Source organism: Polypterus senegalus, chromosome 8, assembly GCF_016835505.1.
Source record: "Polypterus senegalus isolate Bchr_013 chromosome 8, ASM1683550v1, whole genome shotgun sequence".
In the NCBI taxonomy this organism is placed as follows: Eukaryota; Metazoa; Chordata; class Cladistia; order Polypteriformes; family Polypteridae; genus Polypterus; species Polypterus senegalus.
Genome location: NC_053161.1, coordinates 173,682,510 through 173,705,518, shown reverse-complemented (window position 1 = coordinate 173,705,518; position 23,009 = coordinate 173,682,510). Strand labels below are relative to the sequence as shown.

The window sequence follows — 23,009 nt, the reverse complement described above, 5'->3', positions numbered from 1 at the left end:
ATAGTAAATTCGTCATTAGATACGGGGGTCTTTCCAGATTGTCTTAAGACTGCTGTAGTTAAACCCCTTCTTAAGAAACATAATCTTGACCCCTCTGCCTTTGAAAATTTTAGACCCATTTCTAACCTGCCCTTCTTAAGTAAAATTTTAGAGAAGGCAGTCATTATGCAGTTAAATGACCACCTAAATAAACATGCTATTCTTGATACTTTTCAGTCAGGCTTCAGAACAAATCACAGCACAGAAACTGCACTCGTTAAAGTAGTAAATGACTTGCGGGTGAATGCAGACAGAGGCCATTTATCTGTTCTCATCCTCTTAGATCTGAGTGCTGCATTTGACACCATTGATCATAATATTCTTAGAAATCGCCTTAGTCAATGGGTGGGCCTCTCTGGCAGTGTCTTAAATTGGTTTGAATCCTACCTGGCAGGGAGAAAATTCTTTGTGAGTTGTGGTAATCAAATCTCAAAGACACATGATATCCGATATGGTGTTCCACAAGGCTCTATCCTTGGTCCGCTGCTCTTCTCAATCTACATGCTTCCGTTAGGTCAGATTATCTCAGGTTACAACGTGAGCTACCACAGCTATGCTGATGACACACAGCTGTACTTATCTATAGCACCTGATGACTCCGACTCTTTCGATACACTAACACAATGTCTTACTGGTATTTCTGAATGGATGAATAGTAATTTTCTCAAACTAAATAAAGAGAAAACTGAAATTTTGGTAATTGGCAATAATGGATTCAGCGAGGTTATCAGAAATAAACTTAATGCACTAGGATTAATAGTTAAGACGGAAGTAAAAAATTTAGGGGTAACCGTTGACTGTAATCTGAATTTTAAATCGCGTATTCATCAGACCCTGCGGTGGGTTGGCACCCTGCCCAGGATTGGTTCCTGCCTTGTGCCCTGTGTTGGCTGGGATTGGCTCCGGCAGACCCCCGTGACCCTGTATTCGGATTCAGCGGGTTAGAAAATGGATGGATGGATATTCATCAGACCACTAGGACAGCATTTTTTCACTTAAGAAACATAGCTAAAGTTAGACCTCTTATATCATTGAAAGATGCTGAGAAATTAATTCACGCTTTTGTTTTCAGTAGACTAGATTACTGTAATGCACTCCTCTCTGGACTACCCAAAAAAGACATAAATCATTTGCAACGAGTGCAGAATGCAGCTGCTAGAATCCTAACTGGGAAAAGAAAATCCGAACACATTTCTCCAGTTTTGATGTCACTACACTGGTTGCCTGTGTCATTCAGGATTGACTTTAAAATACTGCTTATGGTTTATAAAGCCTTAAATAATCTCGCTCCATCTTATATATCGGAATGCCTGACACGTTATATTCCAAATCGTAACCTTAGATCTTCAAATGAGTGTCTCCTTATAATTCCAAAAGCTAAACTTAAAAGAAGTGGTGAGGCGGCCTTCTGCTGCTATGCACCTAAAATCTGGAATAGCCTGCCGATAGGAATTCGCCAGGCAAATACAGTGGAGCACTTTAAAACACTGCTGAAAACACATTACTTTAACATGGCCTTTTTATAACTTCACTTTAACATAATCCTGATACTCTGTATGTTCAATTCTTCATAATAACTATTCATGGTGGCTCTAAAATCCGTACTGACCCCTACTCTCTCTTCTGTTTCTTTTTCCGGTTTCTTTGTGGTGGCGGCCTGCGCCACCACCACCTACTCAAAGCATCATGATGCTCCAACAATGATGGACTGAAAGCCAGAAGTCTACGTGACCATCATCATCAGGTCCTTCCATGAAAATATGATGATTTATGTTAGGTAGAATGCCCAGAGGGGACTGGGCGGTCTCTTGGTCTGGAACCCCTACAGATTTTATTTTTTTCTCCAGCTTTTGGAGTTTTTTTTTGTTTTTCTGTCCACCCTGGCCATCGGACCTTACTCTTATTCTATGTTAATTAATGTTGACTTATGTTTATCTTTTATTGTGTCTTCTATTTCTCTATTCATTTTGTAAAGCACTTTGAGCTACATTTTTTTTGTATGAATATGTGCTATATAAATAAATGTTGATTGATTGATTGATTGATTCATTTGTTGTTCCTGCTGACTCCCTTCTGCAGTTGGCTTCCCAAGTTTTCATGGGAACCACCATTCTTTCTCATTATTTGTTATTCACTTTCTGCTTTGCTTATTTTTTAGTCGGCCCTGAGCTTGCAGGTGTTCTCCCTCTTCCATTCTTGGGCTTCTCCATCTAGCTTTCTCCCCCTTCCTTGTTCCTCAAGCATATATGATAGATGGCTACAGCTAAGCTTTAGATTTAATTAAAAAAGAAATATGACATGTGCCTTTATTTAACTATTTGCTTGGTATGCCTGACTTGTATTAATACTTGCACTAAGGTTAATGCTTATAAGTTTTTATATATATTTACATGAATATAATCATTTCTTATTTTCCATATTCTCCTATGTTTACATCCCTGGGCTTGAATTTTGGAGAGGAGTTGTAGTTATCCCTCCATCACTTAAAAGTCCTGCATGATTTACCTTATTAAAGTAGGAGAACCCCCCTGGACTTTCAAGGCAGAGAAGGCTTTTATTATTGGCACTTTTGTGCCTTTACAGAATTAGCTAAGTAAATGCTGAGATTATTCATTTTTTAGTACAGCACATACAGAGCCAAAATAAACAAAGAATTTCTCATTTATCTTCTGGGCATTATGAATACACATCCATTTTCATAGCAGCACATCCAGTTCAGGATTGCTGGGAGTCGCTGCCTATCATTACTGCAGTGGGTACAAGACTGGACCCAGCTTTGGATGAGGTAAAAACCTCACACGTCATCAATGCATCGTTAAAAATATATATTTGGTTAGTGTTTCATAATTTCACCATTGGCTGGACATTCGTTAATATTGTGAAACTAAAGGATAATCTCTCCATTTCATATACAGTGCATCCGGAAAGTATTCACAGCACATCACTTTTTCCACATTTTGTTATGTTACAGTCTTATTCCAAAATGGATTCAATTCATGTTTTTCCTCGGAATTCCACACACAACACCCCATAATGACAACGTGAAAAAAGTTTACTTGAGATTTTTGAAAATATATTAAAAATTGAGAAAGCACATGTACATAAGTATTCACAGCCTTTTCCATGAAGCTCAAAATTGAGTTCCCCCTTGAGATGTTTCTGCAGCTTAATTGGAGTCCACCTGTGGTAAATTCAGTTGATTGGACATGATTTGGAAAGGCACACACCTGTCTATATGAGGTCCCACAGTTGACAGTTCATGTTAGAGCACAAACCAAGCATGAAGTCAAAGGAATTGTCTGTAGACCTCTGAGACAGGATTGTCTCGAGGCACAAGTCTGGGGAAGGTTACAGAAAAATTTCTGCTGCTTTGAAGGTCTCAACGAGCACAGTGGCCTCCATCATCCATAAGTAGAAGAACTTCGAAAACCACCAGGACTCTTTGTAGAGCTGGCCGGCCATCTAAACTGAGCGGTCGGGGAAGAAGGGCCTTAGTCAGGGAGGTGACCAAGAACCCGACAGTCACTCTGTCAGAGCTCCAGAGGTCCTCTGTGGAGAGAGGAGAACCTTCCAAAAGGATAACCATCTCTGCAGCAATCCACCAATCAGGCCTGTATGGTAGAGTGGCCAGACGGAAGCCACTCCTTAGTAAAAGGCACATGGCAGCCCGCCTGGAGTTTGCCAAAAGGCACCTGAAGGACTCTCAGACCATGAGAAACAAAATTCTCTGGTGTGATGAGACAAAGATTGAACTCTTTGGTGTGAATGCCAGGTGTCACGTTTGGAGGAAACCAGGCACCGCTCATCACTAGGCCAATACCATCCCTACAGTGAAGCATGGTGGTGGCAGCATCATTCTGTGGGGATGTTTTTCAGCGGCAGGAACTGGGAGACTAGTCAGGATAAAGGGAAAGATGACTGCAGCAATGTACAGAGACATCCTGGATGAAAACCTGCTCCAGAGCGCTCTTGACCTCAGATTGGGGCGATAGTTCATCTTTCAGCAGGACAACGACCCTAAGCACACAGCCAAGATATCAAAGGAGTGGCTTCATGACAAGTCTGTGAATGTCCTTGAGTGGCCCAGCCAGAGCCCAGACTTGAATCCGATTCAACATCTCTGGAGAGATCTTAAAATGGCTGTGCACCGACGCTTCCCATCCAACTTGATGGAGCTTGAGAGGTGCTGCAAAGATGAATGGGTGAAACTGGCCAAGGATAGGTGTGCCAAGCTTGTGGCATCATATTCAAAAAGACTTGAGGCTGGAATTGCTGCCAAAGGCGCATCGACAAAGTATTGAGCAAAGGCTGTGAATACTTATGTACATGTGATTTCTCAGTTTTTTTATTTTTAATAAATTTGCAAAAACCTCAAGGAAACGTTTTTCACATTGTCATTATGGGGTGTTGTGTGTAGAATTCTGAGGAAAAAAATGAATTTAATCCATTTTGGAATAAGGCTTTAACATAACAAAATGTGGAAAAAGTGATGTGCTGTGAATACTTTCTGGATGCACTGTATACATTGCAAATAGAAGTGCACAGTCTGAAAGACAGGCAAGCAGCAAGGCTACTGATATGCTATACTTAATTCATCAAAACGAATCAGCCAGCACTAAATTTGTATCTGTCTTTTTATTATTATTTTTTTTAAAACTAAAAATAATGTTGAGTACAATTAGTACAACTAAAAGGACAAATTATGAATTTGAATGGTACGATGATGAATGCAATTGCCTCTCCAGTTACGACTAATTTGTACGGTTCCAGTCAGTTCAACAACTAATTCTAAATTAATATGCAGGCATGAGCAGCAGCAAAGTCTGATCAGTTCTGTGACGTAACTTGAAAACACCACAACACAGGCTGTGTGAAAGCAACTCGGAGATCCTGATCTTAAAACAGACATGTTTGATTTCACAAAAGTAGCCTTAATATTGGAACCAATTCTGAAAAAGGAGGGGAACGCTGGAAAATGAATGCATCAGGAGACATTTAAAATGTGAATTACTTTGACCAGTCCATTAAATACAGTAATCCCTCCTCGATCGCGGGGGTTGCATTCCAGTCCCCCCCGCGATAGGTGAAAATCCGCGAAGTAGAAACCATATGTTTGTATGGTTATTTTTATATATTTTAAGCACTTATCAACTCTCCCACACTGTTTATAAATATTGCCCGCAGAGTTATACAGCATAATCCCTTTGTATTCTCTTAGATATTAGGTAAGATTCATTGAAATTATGTATGTAAACACACTGTTTATATACAGTAAAACCTAAATATTATTTTAAAGATATCTCCGATATCACATATGTTACAGCCATTACGATAGACAGGCCACCAGCAAAAAACACGTACAATGCAAGAAAAATAGTATACAGTAAATGTGTGTACAGTGACACTAAATGTACGTAGAAAATTAATTACGGTTACTCACAACAATGACATGATGACTTGTCCAACAACAATGAGTTTAATTTTACTGCACAACAAAGGAGAGCGTTACAGCTCTTCCAAATGAGCCTCTTCAGGCAATTGTGTAGCACTGCCATTGTTCTTCTTCTGGCAGTCTTCAATCCAAATCCCTAAAGCAGATTCCATCCAGACTACTGCCTTATTACATCCACTTACAACTCGTTTTCCACCCTGGTTAAAAGGACACTGCGGCTGTAGATCTTATATTCCTTTCCTACTTTTTAAATAAAAAGAATCGTAGCCTCAATGATGCTGTAATGGCATCCTACAGCGGTGTAGCTTTTCCCTTTCTTCAACATATCCAAAACGTTTACCTTTTCGGCAATCATTAACATCTTCTGTTGGCGCTTGGGCACGGCCCCTGAAGCAGTAGCAGGAGCAGATCGTTTTGGAGCCATAATGAAGGGCTCGACTATGCATAAAGATAAACACAAAAGAGCACAACTCTTTACACAGCGAAACACATTGATGCTGAATGAGCGAGACGAGACTTCCTGGTAAACACTGCATTCAGCACACAGGAACTTAACTGCGTGCTCTGATTGGTTAGCTTCTCAGTCAGGAGAACTTAACTGCGTGCTATGATTGGTTAGCTTCTCAGTCATCCGCCAATAGTGTCCCTTGTATGAAATCAACTGGGCAAACCAACTGAGGAAGCATGTACAGTGTGAACCCGTTTATTTACACTATACACAATATAATACTGGTCACAAAGACCTAGTCCAATGGTCACACAGACCTTAGTCATGTGCACAAAACAAATTCACACACAGTCCTGGCCACAATGCCTTGTCTTCGGGCCGCCTCCACTCTTGCCTCGTCCTCCTTCCACCCGACTCTAGCCTCGAATGAAGGGAGACGGCCCCTTTTATACAAGTCCCGGATGAGCACCAGGTGTTCCCGGCATTCCTCCCTTGACCACGCCCCAGCGTGGCGGAAGTGCCGGCTGCTCTCCGGGCGCCGTCATAAATCTTCCCCCCAGCACTTCCTGGTGTGGCGGAAGTGCTGGGGTAACAGGTCCCCAAGGCATTGGGGCGCCTCCTGGCGGTGACCACGGGCCCCTACAGGGTAGGGCTTCCATGCCCTGTACCCGTGGCCCCCAAAGCAACCCGGAAGGCAACCCCCACGTGATCCAGGGTGGGTGCAGACCCACATCAGGTCCTTCCTGTCGTCCCGGCCGGGTCATTGCCCCTGGCATCCCTGACAACAGGAAGTAAAAAGACCCCTTGTCTGCAGAACCCACGAAGCAGCGAAAAATCCGCATTATATATTTAGTTACGCTTACATATAAAATCCGCGATAGAGTGAAGCCGCGAAAGTCGAAGAGCGATATAGCGAGGGATTACTGTATTGCTTTTCATAAATGTCACTAAACAGCCAATGTATATTCCATGTAAAAATAAACCTCTCAGATGGCAGTGTCACAATCGCGACAAAGAGATTTGAGTGACAAACCTAGAATGAAACGTATTGTTTCAAAAGAATTTGTGTAAATGAAAACATCATGAATTGCCTTTGTTATTTGGTAGTTTATGTGACACTGTTTTAATAATGCTTGAAGTTTAATTTCTATTTTTTTTTTATTTTATTGATTTTATTAAAATCAAATAACATTCCATACAAATAACTCAAGTTTTACAAAAAAAAAAAGTTAAAAATAAATCAGTTTTATTTATAATATTTATTATTAGTAGCATACTGTCTGTTTTCCTGTTACTGGACAGACAATACCAGTGAATTTCATACATACACATGTTAAGATAATTTAGGTGGTTCATTTTTAATATTTAAAAAATATTTTATATTTTATACAAAAAATGTTTTTTTTTAATATTTCATGTTATATTTTTAATAAACTCTAAGCTGAAATCCCACCATTTTTAAATTTCATAGCAGCCTCTTTCCCTTTTTGCCATCAACATGTGAAAATAACACATTTGACTTGGCCAATTAAATTTTCTTTATGTCAAACTGATCAATTTTAAGCCCAAATTCCACTTTTTCAGTGACCATGTGTCTGGACTTGGATCAGCAATTGGTCAAAATTACCTACCCAGGGATAGATGTGCTCTACTCAGAATAACAATGTGGATTACAACTCCAGAAAACACCAACCCTTAGTTATTTTCTCCATTGGTCACTGGTGGTGTTAATCTACAGATGTACTGTAACATAAACGCAGTCTGATAGACTGGAAGAAAGAAAAATCATACGACAAAAAGGCAGCCTACTAGTCTGAATTATATTTTGCTGTCAGGGGCCAGGATTCAAGAGGGAAATTAGTCTTGAGCCTCCATTGTAATCATAATCAAAAAGCACTTTTCTTCGTTATGCATTCCAGAGCAACATATAATGTGTCATTATTTTCTTTTTTGGGAATGTAATTGCACAGCCTGACAGTATATAAACAAAGATTTTTATGACTTAAAACACCTTCCGAAGCAGTAACAATTAATTTCTGTGGGAATGTAGAACTCTACTCTAAGGATCAGTGCAGCACCATTTCAGGTCTAGGAGGCCATAATAAAGTGTTTCTCTAATCACTCAAACATTGTGACTCCCCTTGTAATTTTGCTGATTTGAATGCATGTCACTGCTCAATGCTGATTACTTGGTTGGATTAGCTCGTTAAGCCTTGAACTTCATAGACAGGTTTGTCCAATCATGAGAACAGGTATTTAAGGTGGTCAATTGCAAGTTGTGCTTCCCTTTGACTCTCTTCTGAAGAGTGACTGCATGGGATCCTCAAAGCAACTCTCAAATGATCTGAAAACAAAGATTTTTCAGTCTCCTGGTTTAGGGGAAGGCTACAAAAAGCGATCTCAGAGGTTTCAACTGTAAGGAATGGAATCAGGAAATGGAAGGCCACAGGCAGAGTTGCTGTTAAACTCAGCAGGTCTAGCAGGCCAAGAAACATACAGGAGCGGCATATGCGCAGGATTGTGAGAATGGTAACAGACAACCCACAGATCACCTCCAAAGACCTGCAAGAACATCTCGCTGCAGATGGTGTATCAGTACATCGTTCTACAATTCAGCGTAATTTGCACAAAGAACATCTGTATGGCAGGGTGATGAGAAAGAAGCCCTTTCTGCACTCACGCCACAAACAGAGTCGCTTGTTGTATGCCAATGCTCATTTAGACAAGCCAGATTCATTTTGGAACAAAGTGCTTTGGACTGATGAGACAAAAATTGAGTTATTTGGTCAGAACAAAAAGTGCTTTGCTTGGCGGAAGAACACCACTGCATTCCAAGAAAAACACCGGCTACCTACTGTCAAATTTGGTGGAGGTTCCTTCATGCTGTGGGGCTGTGTGGTTAGTTCAGGGACTGGGGCCCTTGTTAAAGTCGAGGGTCGGATGAATTCAACCCAATATCAACAAATTCTTCAGGATAATGTTCAAGCATCAGTCACAAAGTTGAAGGTACACAGGGGTTGGATATTCCAACAAGACAACAACTCAAAACACAGTTTGAAATCTACAAAGGCAATCATGCAGAGGGAAAAGTACAATGTTCTGGAATGGCCGTCACAATCCCCTGAATTGAATATTATCGAAAATCTACGGGATAATCTGAAGCAGGATATCCATCAAATATAACTGAACTGGAGAGATATTGTATGGAAGAATGGTAAAAAATACCTCTATCTAGAATCCAGACACACATCAAAGGCTATAGGAGGACAGTGTCTAGAGGCTGTTATATTTGCAAAAGGAGGTTCAACTAAGTATTGATGTCATATCTTTAAGATATTCCTCTTAACCTATAAGGCACTAAACGGTCTAGCCCCCGCATACAGTTGAGGCCAAAATTATTAGCCCCCCTGGAATCATGGAACATTTTCCTAAACTTCTTCCCAAAGTTTGCAACATTGATGAAACTTGATATAATCAAACATCTACCAGTGCTATTTACTAGCTTTTGACACATTTTGTAATATAAAATATATTTTTAGTATTGCTTTATATCAAATATAGTAAAAAAATGGCGTGGTCAAAAATATTAGCCCCCTGTTAATGTTTGCTTTCAAAACACACCTACACTAATTAACCAATCAGCTTTGAAACTACACCTGTGCAATCAATTGGCTTCCTAACAACACTCAATCAGCATAAAAAGACTCCCAAGGAACAGGGCTCTTGAACACATGAGAGGGACTACTGTTACCGACCATGCCCAAGACAAAGGAAATCAGTCTGGAGCTCAGAAAGAAGATAGTAGAGGCTCATGATAAGGGGCAAGGCTACACTGCCATTTCCAAGCGATTCACAGTGTCTAGAACTGCTGTACGTTGCATCATTGCCAAGTACAAGGAGACAAATTCTTTTAGAAACAAACCTGGCCGTGAGCGCAAGATTTCAAGAACTCTGGAGAGAAAAATAGTCAGAGATGTCAGCAAGGAACCCCGGACATCTGCCAAGATGATTGTTGCTGACCTGGCCTCTTCTGGAGTTGATGTTTCAAGGAACACAGTTGTGAGGGCTCTTCACCGTGGTGGGCTTCACGGCCATCGTCCCAGAAGAACCCCTTTACTCAAAGAGCGGCACATCACAGCCCGACTGAGGTTTGCCCGTGAACATTTGAAATGTAAAGATGATTTTTGGAAGTCTGTGCTTTGGTCCGATGAGACTGTTTGGGCACATGGATGTTGCTTATGTTTGGTGAAGAAAGGGACAGGCCTTCAACCCTAGGAACACAGTTGCCACAGTTAAACATGGTGGTGGGAGCATCATGCTGTGGGGCTGTTTTGCAGCCTCAGGCACAGGGAGCCTTGTTCGGGTGCATGGCATCATAAAAAAAGAAAATTATGTTGACATTCTGAGGGAGAATATGCAGAAATCTGCTCGTAGTCTAGGCTTAGGTCGTCGCTGGGTCTTCCAACAAGACAATGACCCAAAGCATATATCAAAATTAGTTCAACAGTTTTTCAAGGATACCAAAACCAAGATCTTGGAGAGGCCCGCACATAGAGCCCAGACCTCAATCCCATTGAGAATCTGTGGCGAGTGCTCAAAGTGAATGTCCATGCTCGGAAACCACGCAATTTGGACCAGCTAGAACAATTTGCAATGGAGGAATGGGCCAAAATCCCTCAGGAGATCTGTGCTAATCTAGTAAAGACCTACTCTAATAGATTGTTGTCAGTTGTGGCTCAAAAAGGGTACAGTATTGACTATTAATGGGCATGGGGCTAATAATTTTGAATGTCTCATTTTTGCCCTTTCTTGTTTCCATTCAGTGTGTCAATAAAATATCCAAACTACAATTAGTGGACCTTGTTATTTTGGACACAGATACGCTTTAAAAAACAAACATTTGTTGTTAATGGTCATTTTCATATTGGAATCAGGAGTGTTGCCTAATTTCATAAGGGGGCCTAATAATTTTGGCCACAACTGTATTTGAGTGTCTTGCTCCATTCTCGCAATCCTCTTCGTGTTCTTAGATCCGCAGATCAGTTGCTCCTAACTGTTCCCAAGGCACATTTAAAGCTCGTGGTGAAAGGGCTTTTTCCGTCTATGCGCCCAGGCTCTGGAACTCCCTACCTTTAGTGCTTAGAAAAGCCACCTCAGTCGCCTCATTTAAATCGCGCCTAAAACACACTTCTTCAAATTGGCTTTTACTTCTTAACCTGTCTCATTTCCACTTGTTTCTTCCTATTTCCCTATTTTATTGGGTCCTCTGGCCTGTTTTTAGTATTTCTGTTTTAATTTCTCTCTTAATGTTTGTGTTTAATATTTTGTTTTTAGTCTTGCTTCTTTTTAACTGTACAGCGCTTTGGTCAGTTGTAATGCTGTGTTTTTAAGCACTCAACAAATAAAAATGGTATGGTATGGTATATCTCTGTTGGGGTGCCCAAATGTATGCACCTGTCTGTGTTAGGATGCATATTTTCTGTTAATCCAATAAACTTAATGTCACTGCTGAAATCCTACTGTTTCCATAAGGCATGTCAGATATTAAAAGGAAGTTGCTACTTTGAAAGTTCAGCCAATGATAAACAAAAATCCAAAGAATTAAGAGGGGTTCCCAACCTTTTTCATATGACTGTATATATACACACACACACACACATATATATATATATATATATATATATATATATACACACACACACATACACACACATATATATCTAATTAATGGACCACATGGAAAACTCCCAGGCCCTGCTTAAAAGAAACCGCCTCATTCCATTCGGAGAGCCAAAGCTTGGAGGAGGTGGACGAAGACGAAGCTTGCCTGGAGGAGTGGAGGCGGAAAGACAAAGGAAGGAAGAGAAAGAAGAGAGAAGTGTGCTGTGCTTTATGTACTGTGCTATGGGAAGCAGGGAAATAGCGCTCCCCAGCTGTAAATAAAATGTGTGTGCTGGACTGGAATGTGTGACTGCCTGTCTGTGTCAGGTTAGGGCAGCTGTTAGCACACCGATGGTCCACAAGTGGCATCCCAGATGAAACTTGCTGGCCATCTGCAGGCAGGAGCCCCAATTTAAAAAAAAAATTCTTCAGGCCAACCCGACAACTGCGCCAGCACCAGCACATTAAAATGCACCAGCACCAATTGAACAGGCTCATGGACACACCATTCCTACTGATGGGAAAGAAGATTGCCAGGCGACGTCCAAAGGCAGCGAACAGCCAGGTACTCGCCGTTGCAGATGTTTCCTGGAGCAGTGTGCAGGAAAGAGACTCCACCGGGAAGAAGGAAGCTCCAGAGGACAGAATCTAAGAGGCTGGTGTTGGGTCTATACACCTACTTTCTAGATGGTGAATGCTCGGATATGCATCTGTGGCCGAAGCTCACCGATCCACGAGGAGTCAGCTAAGGAAGACCGGGCTGAACTGTATTCCAAATATAGGAGCGAGGAGTAGGATCGGCTGGGGTCTTACAAAGCCAAAGGACCGAAGCAGATGGGAGAGGGCCTCGTCACACTCCTGGATGCAGGCATGAGGGTGGAGGGTGTGTGCCAGGATCCCACTGTGACACAGGAGGCGGCGGGGTCAGTGATTATCCACCCTGAACCTTTACCACCCCCAATTGAAGCAGCACAGGAAATGAGCAGGTGCAGTACTCCTGGCCAGCGGACAGGGATGAATAAAACCTGAATGGGTCACCAGTCGAGAAAACTACAGTGGTGTGAAAAACTATTTGCCCCCTTCCTGATTTCTTATTCTTTTGCATGTTTGTCACACAAAATGTTTCTGATCATCAAACACATTTAACCATTAGTCAAATATAACACAAGTAAACACAAAATGCAGTTTTTAAATGATGGTTTTTATTACTTAGGGAGAAAAGAAATCCAAACCTACATGGCCCTGTGTGAAAAAGTAATTGCCCCCTTGTTCAAAAATAACCTAACTGTGGTGTATCACACCTGAGTTCAATTTCCGTAGCCACCCCCAGGCCTGATTACTGCCACACCTGTTTCAATCAAGAAATCACTTAAATAGGAGCTGCCTGACACAGAGAAGTAGACCAAAAGCACCTCAAAAGCTAGACATCATGCCAAGATCCAAAGAAATTCAGGAACAAATGAGAACAGAAGTAATTGAGATCTATCAGTCTGGTAAAGGTTATAAAGCCATTTCTAAAGCTTTGGGACTCCAGCGAACCACAGTGAGAGCCATTATCCACAAATGGCAAAAACATGGAACAGTGGTGAACCTTCCCAGGAGTGGCCGGACGACCAAAATTACCCCAAGAGCGCAGAGACGGCTCATCTGAGAGGTCACAAAAGACCCCAGGACAACGTCTAAAGAACTGCAGGCCTCACTTGCCTCAATTAAGGCCAGTGTTCACGACGCCACCATAAGAAAGAGACTGGGCAAAAACGGCCTGCATGGCAGATTTCCAAGACGCAAACCACTGTTAAGCAAAAAGAACATTAGGGCTCGTCTCAATTTTGCTAAGAAACATCTCAATGATTGCCAAGACTTTGGGAAAATACCTTGTGGACTGATGAGACAAAAGTTGAACTTTTGGAAGGCAAATGTCCGTTACATCTGGTGTAAAAGGAACACAGCATTTCAGAAAAAGAACATCATACCAACAGTAAAATATGGTGGTGGTAGTGTGATGGTCTGGGGTTGTTTTGCTGCTTCAGGACCTTGAAGGCTTGCTGTGATAGATGGAACCATGAATTCTACTGTCTACCAAAAATCCTGAAGGAGAATGTCCGGCCATCTGTTCGTCAACTCAAGCTGAAGCGATCTTGGGTGCTGCAACAGGACAATGACCCAAAACACACCAGCAAATCCACCTCTGAATGGCTGAAGAAAAACAAAATGAAGACTTTGGAGTGGCCTAGTCAAAGTCCTGACCTGAATCCAATTGAGATGCTATGGCATGACCTTAAAAAGGCGGTTCATGCTAGAAAATCCTCAAATAAAGCTGAATTACAACAATTGTGCAAAGATGAGTGGGCCAAAATTCCTCCAGAGCGCTGTAAAAGACTCATTGCAAGTTATTGCAAACGCTTGATTGCAGTTATTGCTGCTAAGGGTGGCCCAACCAGTTATTAGGTTCAGGGGGCAATTACTTTTTTTACACAGGGCCATGTAGGTTTGGATTTTTTTTTCTCCCTAAATAATAAAAACCATCATTTAAAAACTGCATTTTGTGTTTACTTGTGTTATATTTGACTAATGGTTAAATGTGTTTGATGATCAGAAACATTTTGTGTGACAAACATGCAAAAGAATAAGAAATCAGGAAGGGGGCAAATAGTTTTTCACACCACTGTATCTCTGGAGTCTACGAGAGCTGGAGAGATTGCTCTAGCCTGTATGTGACCTATTGCAGATATTACAACCATTAAAGTAGGCAATCGATGGGCTGGAGCAGACGGTCAAAGCCCCTCTGAAATGAGTGGCTGACGTGACACGGCGCAGGACTCTGCAGCCAACTGGACACAGAGGTTAAGGTAGATGAGGCCTGTACCATACAAGAAAGCAGAGCAAAGGGGCTCCAGTACTGATCAGTACTGGATGGCAAGTAGACATAACCCTTACTGTGCGTCTGGGGGTGAAGGCCGACTGTGCGGTAGAGATGGAAATGGCAGAGGCGTGTAAAAGGAGCTGGGTTGTTGATGCCGGTGCTCAAAGCGCTCCGCTTTAAATACAGACAATGGTCTCATGTCATTTAAAGGGAGCGCAGACAGCACAGGGTCTCTCTTCATGCCATAGAGGGACCCAGATAGCAGCCACACCCAAGAGTAGAAGGAAGACTCGGAGGGGAAAAGGGGGATGGGTCTAGGAGCAACACGTAAGGAGGATCACCCTCCATGAGGATGGAGTGACAAACTGCCCTCAGATGGCTGTGAATTGGGGCAGAATGTTTCTCAATGTTTCCATTTCCACAGGGCGTGGATATAAGGAGGGGAGAGATGATGTTTTGAGTGTTTTGGTCTGGGCCATTTCTTGTCATTTTATTTCAGGATGGAACCATGGATCAGACTACTTTTACTCCCCGCCCTGGAGAACGGTAGCCCTCACGGGACAGGACGCCTCTCCTCATGGAGTTCAGGGAAAGGAATAGGCACTGTAATGGATGGGCAGTACCATTACCCGACATGGACGTCAACCAGGTGGAAGAGCTGAGGGGGAGTAACTGTTTACTACATTATCTTCCCCAAGACACTAGAGGGCAGCCCCCCTGGATTTCCACAGCACCACGGATTCCTGCAGGGCATGCCAAGAGTTGTAATTTGGAGCAGCCCTGTTGGGTTCCACGGGGGTACTGCAGCTACAGCTGAGCCTTTTGTGGCACCACTTCCACCACACCCAGACGTGTGACAGGAAGAAGGTCAAGAAACACCTGGACCACTTGCATGTGTACTATAAAAGGACTCAGCCACCACACCTCGAAGGGCCTAAGTTGGGAGGAAGAAGGACGACTCTGTGAGAAGGAGTGGAGGTGGAAAGGACTGTGTCATATGCTGTGCTTTTGGTGTTGTGGATAATGTACTGTGGGGAGTGAAGGAAGTGGCCCATGTGTAAATAAATCATGAGGTAAAGCTTGTGTCCAACCTGTCTGTGTCGGAGATAGGGAGGCTGAATGTGCCCCTGGGCTTCACAATACATATACATACATACATACATACATACATATACCGTCTATACTCGTGTTTAAGTTCTCCCGCGTACAAGTTGGGGCTTGATTTACCATATAATTTATGGTATTTTATAATGTCGGTCGTGTAAGTGCGGAAAACTCACGCTATTGGTCCAAGACATGATGATATGTTAACGCCCACCTGAAACAGTAACCATGGAGCACACAGCCTCTTTTTTTTTCTTCTAGGTATTGTGCCTACATGACAACACGATAATACCCGAGCTATTCCGAAGCAACGTTTGTAGTGATTTGTGTTTTTTGTATCTCACAGTCTCATACACCTTTATCTTAAGAGCATCCCTTCTCTACGATGGAGCGTTCGATCAGAAGAAAATATGAAGCTGGTTTTAAATTAAAGAAATTAACTACACTGCTGCAACAAAATTCGACGCGTCTGAGAAACTGGTGTGAGATTGGAGGAAACAAGAAGGTGTAAAGAAATAAACTAAGTGTCGCATTTTTGAACGGGCGTATAAGTCGGGGTCTGAATTTATGGGTTTTAAAACCCCGACTTATATGCGAGTATATACGGTATATGAAAAACACACACAGTTGTGCTTGTAACTTTATATACCCTGGCTGAATTTGTCAAATATTGACCATTGTTTGGAAAATATAAGTTATTTTGCAGAAAACATTTCTTTTAATTAGGGAGTATGCTCAGGCGAAGTAATTTATTATCACACAATTGTGTGTGCCCTTTTTAAATCATAATAAATGAAATCCCCCAATTAAGTAGCCTCTTTTGCGTTAGACCAAATGTTACTCAGGCTATGAAAACCATGCAAAAAGAGTTAGTCCCGAGTGTTACTCGGGCAATTTTACAGATGCATCTTGCATAAACATTAGAACCAAGAATCAATCAAGGTTTAAAAGGGCTGTCAGTTCTGCCATTCATGGGAGAGATTAGGTCTAAGTGTAGGTTTTCACTAATTATGAAATATCTGCACTTTACGAAAGGTCTAAGTGTAGGTTTTCACTAATTATGAAATATCTGCACTTTACGAAGTCAAAGACTTTGATGAGAATACCCATCCATCATCCAAAATGAAGAAATATTGGGAGACATATGTAATAAGTATATAATATGTCACTGTGCTCTGTACAAAAAATATTTTACAAATCCACTCACATGTGCAGCTACCACAAGGCCAGATTTAGCACACAGGAGTTGATCATATAAGAACTACTAGGTAAGCTTTTTAAGACAAGACAAGTTAAGGACAAACTGCAAAATGGGCATTGTACTATTTCTGTGTCAAAGTCAGCATGACATTGGATCTTCGTTTCCTTGTTTGGAATGGCATGATTTACGGAAGTGGGTCCTGCACATGGAGAAAGAGTATAAAGCCTTGGAACACTGCCCGGCACACCTTTGAAGCTGACGGACGGTTGAGAGATACCGTCATCCGATCCTGAAAATCCTTCCACCGCAGCAACGGAAATAACAGACTTTATACATCGGGCTCCCACTACCCGAAAGGTCTTGTCATGGCTTCCTCGTCTGTTATGGCGCATAAATCATCATTAAAGAAAAATACGTTATTTCTCCTATGTGATTTCTTACCGCCATATCACTAAAGGAGGGGTATCGCCTTTTAATATCATATCTGTATAGTTTCAGATTATGCAACATGTCTCAATTACAAAAGAACTTATTCCAACAAGGGAGATAACGCTCTCTACTGGATTCAAAATACCAGAGCATTGTAGTAAAATTTCAGAGCGTGATGTCAGCATCAGGGAAAGTCTCATGGTTTATAAGGGCAGACCGTCATGGATACAGTACAACACATCAAAAAGTGCAAGAATTGGCATAAGCTTTACAAGCTTTGTGAATCTAAAACAGGATAGATTTGGAACTCAGTTCTGTACACAGGGAATGGGACAATGTTTGATTCAAAATACAATCAGTTCAGCGTTGCTACGTCATCGGTGTTGACTTTCATAGATACTCTCCTGGATCAAAGCTACTGTGTAACCATGGACAATTTTTATACTTTGTCAGAGCTATTTGACATCTTGCTACAAAGAAAGACTGACCGTATGGAACAGTGCGTTCCAACCGTCATGGCATATCTGAAGATTGTGGCAGAGCTAAATTACACCGAGGTGAGCTAGTAGCTTGTCAAAAGGGTAAAGTGCTTGTGCTGAAATGGAAGGGCATAAAATACATTTGTCATCTTAGCACTGTACATAATGCAGCTACAGTCACTGGATAAGCAAAAGGCAACAAGCAGGCTATGAAGCCTTGTGCTGTGGTTGACTACAATAGCACAGTGGACGGCATAGATCGGATCAGGAATTGACTTTTATCCCATTATGTGGGGGCAACAACAGAAATACAACAATCTGGTGGAACAGTGCATTTGGAATACATTAGTCTTATACAAACTAGAAGCTGGCAAAACTGTAAATCATGCAAACTTTACATGCCAGCTTGTAGAACAAATCAGTGCTGCACATCCACCGTCCACACTACTGCTAAAGAGACCAACACATCGAGGATCAATCCAGAGTGTCTGATTCATAGACATTTTATTGATTATATACTGTCAACAGATTAAAAAAAAAAAAATAAAAAAAAACAATCCAACTCGTACCTGTGCAGTGTTCAAAAACTGATAAACCTGGAAAGAAAATTCAAAAAGAAACACACTATTATTTTCCCGACTGTGACGTTGGATTGTGTCTTTCACCGTGCATTAAGATTTAACATGCAAAGGACTCATTTTGAGATTATATACTGTTTTGGCATTATTAGCAATATCATTATTACTGTTGTTATTATTGTTCATTTCATCATATTATTATAATTTTGAGATTTAATAAAAATATATTTTTTCATGCCAAAAAAAAAAAAACCTTTTGGATGTGTTTTGGATTAAAATGCAACGCTAAGGAGGTTAATTGATATTGGCAATTAAACACTACGTATATTTAAATATACCTGCACTTACAGGTTTTATTCATTTTAAATCATTAATTGCACTAATGATACACACACACACACACACATATATATATATATATATATACACAAAGGAGCAGATACCGGTCCTGTTAAGGGGTTAAGGACCTTTTTCGGCCCTGTCCAGCTCTCCTAGAGTAACTGCCTGTCTCCTGGAATCTCCTCCATGCCCTTGAAACTGTGCTGGGAGACACAGCAAACCTTCTGGCAGTGGCACGTAATGATATGCCACGCTGGAGAAATTGGACTACCTGTGCCACCTCTGTAGGGTCTAGGTATCGCCTCATGCTACCAGTAGTGACACTGACCGCAGCCAAATGCAAAACTAGTGAGAAAACAGAAGAACAGAAAAGATGAGAAAGGAAAAAACATTCCTGTTTTGGGGGTCGTCTTACTGTTGCCCCTCTAGTACACCTGCTGTTAACTTCATGAACAACAAAACAGCTGAAACTGATTAACAAGCCCCTCTGCTACTTAATTGACCAGACCAATAGCTCAGACGTTTCATTGACTTGATGCTATACTCTCATTCAAAAGTGGTCCTTTAATTGTTTTGAGCAGTATATATATGGAAGCGAAAACTACTTTATGATACGTGATTCATTCTCTCCCTTTGCGGATCTCCAACTACACATATATATATATATATTTTTTTCTCATATTATTTTATTATATTTTCCAAACAGAATCTAACACTTGAGCAAAGGTGCATAAATAAAGATAAATTGGAAAGGGAACTAAACAGGAAACAATAAACTTTCATCTAACAAAGCCTAACTATTGTGTTTTTCTGGTATTATAACTTACTTGAAGAGCAGCCCATTTTTTTAAGACAAAATCATGCAAAAATCTAAAGAATTCCAAAGGACTGACAAACTCTTTTCTCTTGCAATTCTATTTTTAAATGGCACTCTTTATTGAGGGCAAAAACGTACAAGTACAGTGATACCTTAATATACGTCCGCTCTGGAATAAGTCCAACTTGGTATACTTCCTGTTTGGACATGAAAAATTTTGCTTGGTATACGACTCGCATGCTAATCTTGTTTACCTCTCTCTCGAGACAAAGCCACGACTGCCCACGAACGTCAGTACGGCAGTTGTTAGCATTCAGTGAACAACCCGCGTGCTACCTGTTGTATATGATTGTTCAATGATGCTTTTGTCCATTGCTTTATGTTCAGGTATTGACTGCTATGGTCTGCGTCTTTTGAGACGTATGACTGACGGAGGGAGGGGTGTGGTTTAGAAGGCACGCTGTATGGAGAATTGGTTAAATATGGTTCAAAATAAACAGCATTCGAAACGTTTTTCTGAGTGTGTCGCTAATTCAATCTATCGAACACTACACTACCCTTGTTTACCTTTCTCGAGACAAAGCCACGACTGCCCACGAGCGTCAGTACGGCAGTTGCTAGCATTCAGTGAAAACCCGCGCTTTAACTCTCTGTAAATTTTCACGTGATTTTGTGTTTTTTTGGAGTAAATTTGAATTGATTGTTGAAAAGTATGAAGGTGGCATGCGTATCCGTGATATGGCTGCTGCATACCGTATGCCGAGAACAATGGTATCTACGATTGTGAAAAACAAAGACGTTATTAAAAAGTAAAGTGAGGTTAAATTTTCATTTATTTCATCTAATTGTTTTTGTATTTATTTATTTTAGTATTAAGCAGTGTTTAAATTATTTTATACAACCCCATCAATGTATAATATACCAATAACAATAGGATTTTTTTTCATGGGAGAGGATTAATAATTTTCCCTTTATTTCTTATGGAAAAAATTCATTTGGTATGCGTCCTGTTTGGTATAAGTCAAAGGATCTGGAACGGATTAGGGACGTATACCGAGGTACCACTGTATAATGAAACAACAGAAAATTGAAAAACCTTACAACAACATACATGAAGCACATTAAACACTCAGCAAGTTCAATCCATTTCTAAGTTTCACACCATAAGCTCAAGACCACCCATTATGGTTCATAACTCCCGACCCTAAGGCTTACACACACTTTTATTTTTGACTTACCTTTTGTGGATTTTCTTGAAGTTGATGGCTGATCTTCCGGAGTTCTAACAGTTGAAACTTCTTCAGTCCTTTTTGCGTCAGACTCCACATTGATAGAAGACTCTGGTGATGGACAGTGTCTGCTTTCAGAAGAGACTAACTCAGTCACTGCTCCATCTTGTTTGTCTTCCTTCACACTGTCAGTACTCTTATATTTGTGTACCTCAATGCTGACAGACGACTCTTCAGTCTCTTCTTTAATGTTCACTGACCCCAGTTCACATTCCTCATCCTTAATGCCCAGACTCTCCTGTTTAGGTTGGGTATACTCCCATTCACAGTCCTCCTCCTTAACACCTGGGGCCTTTTTCACCATGATATTTGTGTCAACCTCACATTCCTCCTTTTTCAGGTCCATCTCGGTGTTACAGTAAATTGGACCTTTTACTTTCTGTCCCTGTGTTGGGGGGTGGGTCGGTTGGGGGGAAACCCAAAAAAACAAAAAAAAACAGGATTTGATTCCAACAAAACTGCAACTTTCAGATTTAAGGACATTTGTTTTGAATTTTACAACATCCACTCAGTTAAAGTCTAAATCAAGTAAGACAGTAAACAGAACGTTGACAGTAATTCACTACTTTTGAAATAAAATTTATGGGTTTAAAACAAACTTGGGTGTGGACTGAGGGTTCAATAGAGTGGCAGAAGATAACGATCACCTACAATTGTGTGTCAGTAGTTTTCATCACTGGAATTATACATTTGGTGATGTTGGGGTCCTAGAACAGTGGTCGCAGTTATGTTGAGGAATTGTTAAACACATAGGGCCTCTGGATTGTTAAAAAAAAAAAAAACAGACACATTAGAAAGGGGAGAAGTGAAAGGGGAGCTTAAATTAGCAGGAAAGCACAGCCTGCACCAGAAGAAGACAAGCAGGTGAACTAAGCAGTTTGCAGGCTTAGGCAGTTGGAAGGCGTACTTGTTTAATTATTCTGGACCTGCCCAATGCACAGTGCCATTTATATCACAGTACTCGGAATAAAAAGCCGTTTAGAACCTGTGGACTTAACCAGAAAAATCAGATTGTGAGTAGCTTACAGGATCATCACAGTATCAAGTCAGGGGGCACACAATCTCTCTACTTGATGGATGGAGCAATGTTTTAATAAAGGTGCCAGGGGTGGGCAGTATGACCAAAATCCTATATCATGGTATTTTTCTCGGTATTTTTATCCCGGTTTCACGGTATTCAACGGTATTTTTTTTCCCATGAATGAGTGGATGTTAACCACATTTTCCACTGCGATTACTGCAGTAGACTGGCTAAGAATAACCTATTCCACTGTCATGAGCATTGTACATTGTACAAAAAAAACATTTTAATGTGCAGACAAGTATTAATACAGTTTTGCATGGCCCCATTTGTACTGAACAAATTTTGACAACATGTTTTCAGCCATCCAAAGAGGCATTTAGACTTAGTAAAATATCCAGAGGTGCTTGTTAAAAGTTGTATTGCACTGAACATGTCTTAGAAAAGGAATAAATAGTAAATATTTTTTTGTAAGCCAACTACACTTTCTGTTAATGTTAACAATCTCTGTCCACTGACACGTTAAAGTGACTTTTTAAACAACTTTACCATCATTAAACTGCATAATATTTAAACTTATAAATAATAACAATAAAATAAATAATAGTATTATTACTGATAGTTGCACTATTACTTCAAGCCCAGATGTATTACACAGTATTCACCAAATTAAAATAAAACAAGTGCAACTTGGTGATGACATCTTTACCAACTAAACCATCATTTAGGCAAACTGCATTAATATGGAAATTGCTTCAAGCTAAGCTATATACATAAATAATAAAACTGCAACTTGATTTATAATGCTATTTGTGGTATAGCCCTACGGAATCGTATTAGGGCCATGGTGAAGAAAAAAAAATACGGACACGGAAGAAAAAAACAAACATATTGACTTTATTCTCGACATTTCCACTTTAATTTTGATGCTTACATCAAGATTAAAGGTGATATTTCCACTTTATTCTAGCCGTTAATGTCAAGATTAAAATCGACATTTCCACTTTATTCTCATAGTTTATTTTGTCATTAAAGTAGAATGTCATAAACTAAACTTCATCCTAAAATCAATGTTTAATTTACTAGATTTTCTCAAACCCCGTCATAAATTAATGCAGCACATTAAATGCTTTGTGTTGTGCTCCCCAACCCAGTTGTTAATCACTACGCTTCTTAAACTGACTTCCTCCGCACTAAGAGGAGATGCCGGCAGCGATCACTGTACAGAATCCATTCACTTCATGATATTCCTGCTCTCTGAAAATTTAGAATGCGAACATAAATACTTG

The 23,009-nt window shown here is 40.6% G+C and overlaps 1 protein-coding gene across 1 annotated transcript in view; it reads right to left on the bottom strand.

Annotated features, from left to right (window-relative positions):
• The window catches only part of LOC120534710 (zinc finger protein 420-like), a 71,105-nt gene that overhangs the window by 2,719 nt on the left and 45,377 nt on the right, over positions 1–23,009 (bottom strand). Inside the window, 2 exon segments of the mRNA XM_039762296.1 lie at positions 18,246–18,272; positions 20,649–21,084. Of these exon segments, the coding sequence (XP_039618230.1) occupies positions 18,246–18,272; positions 20,649–21,084 (463 nt within the window).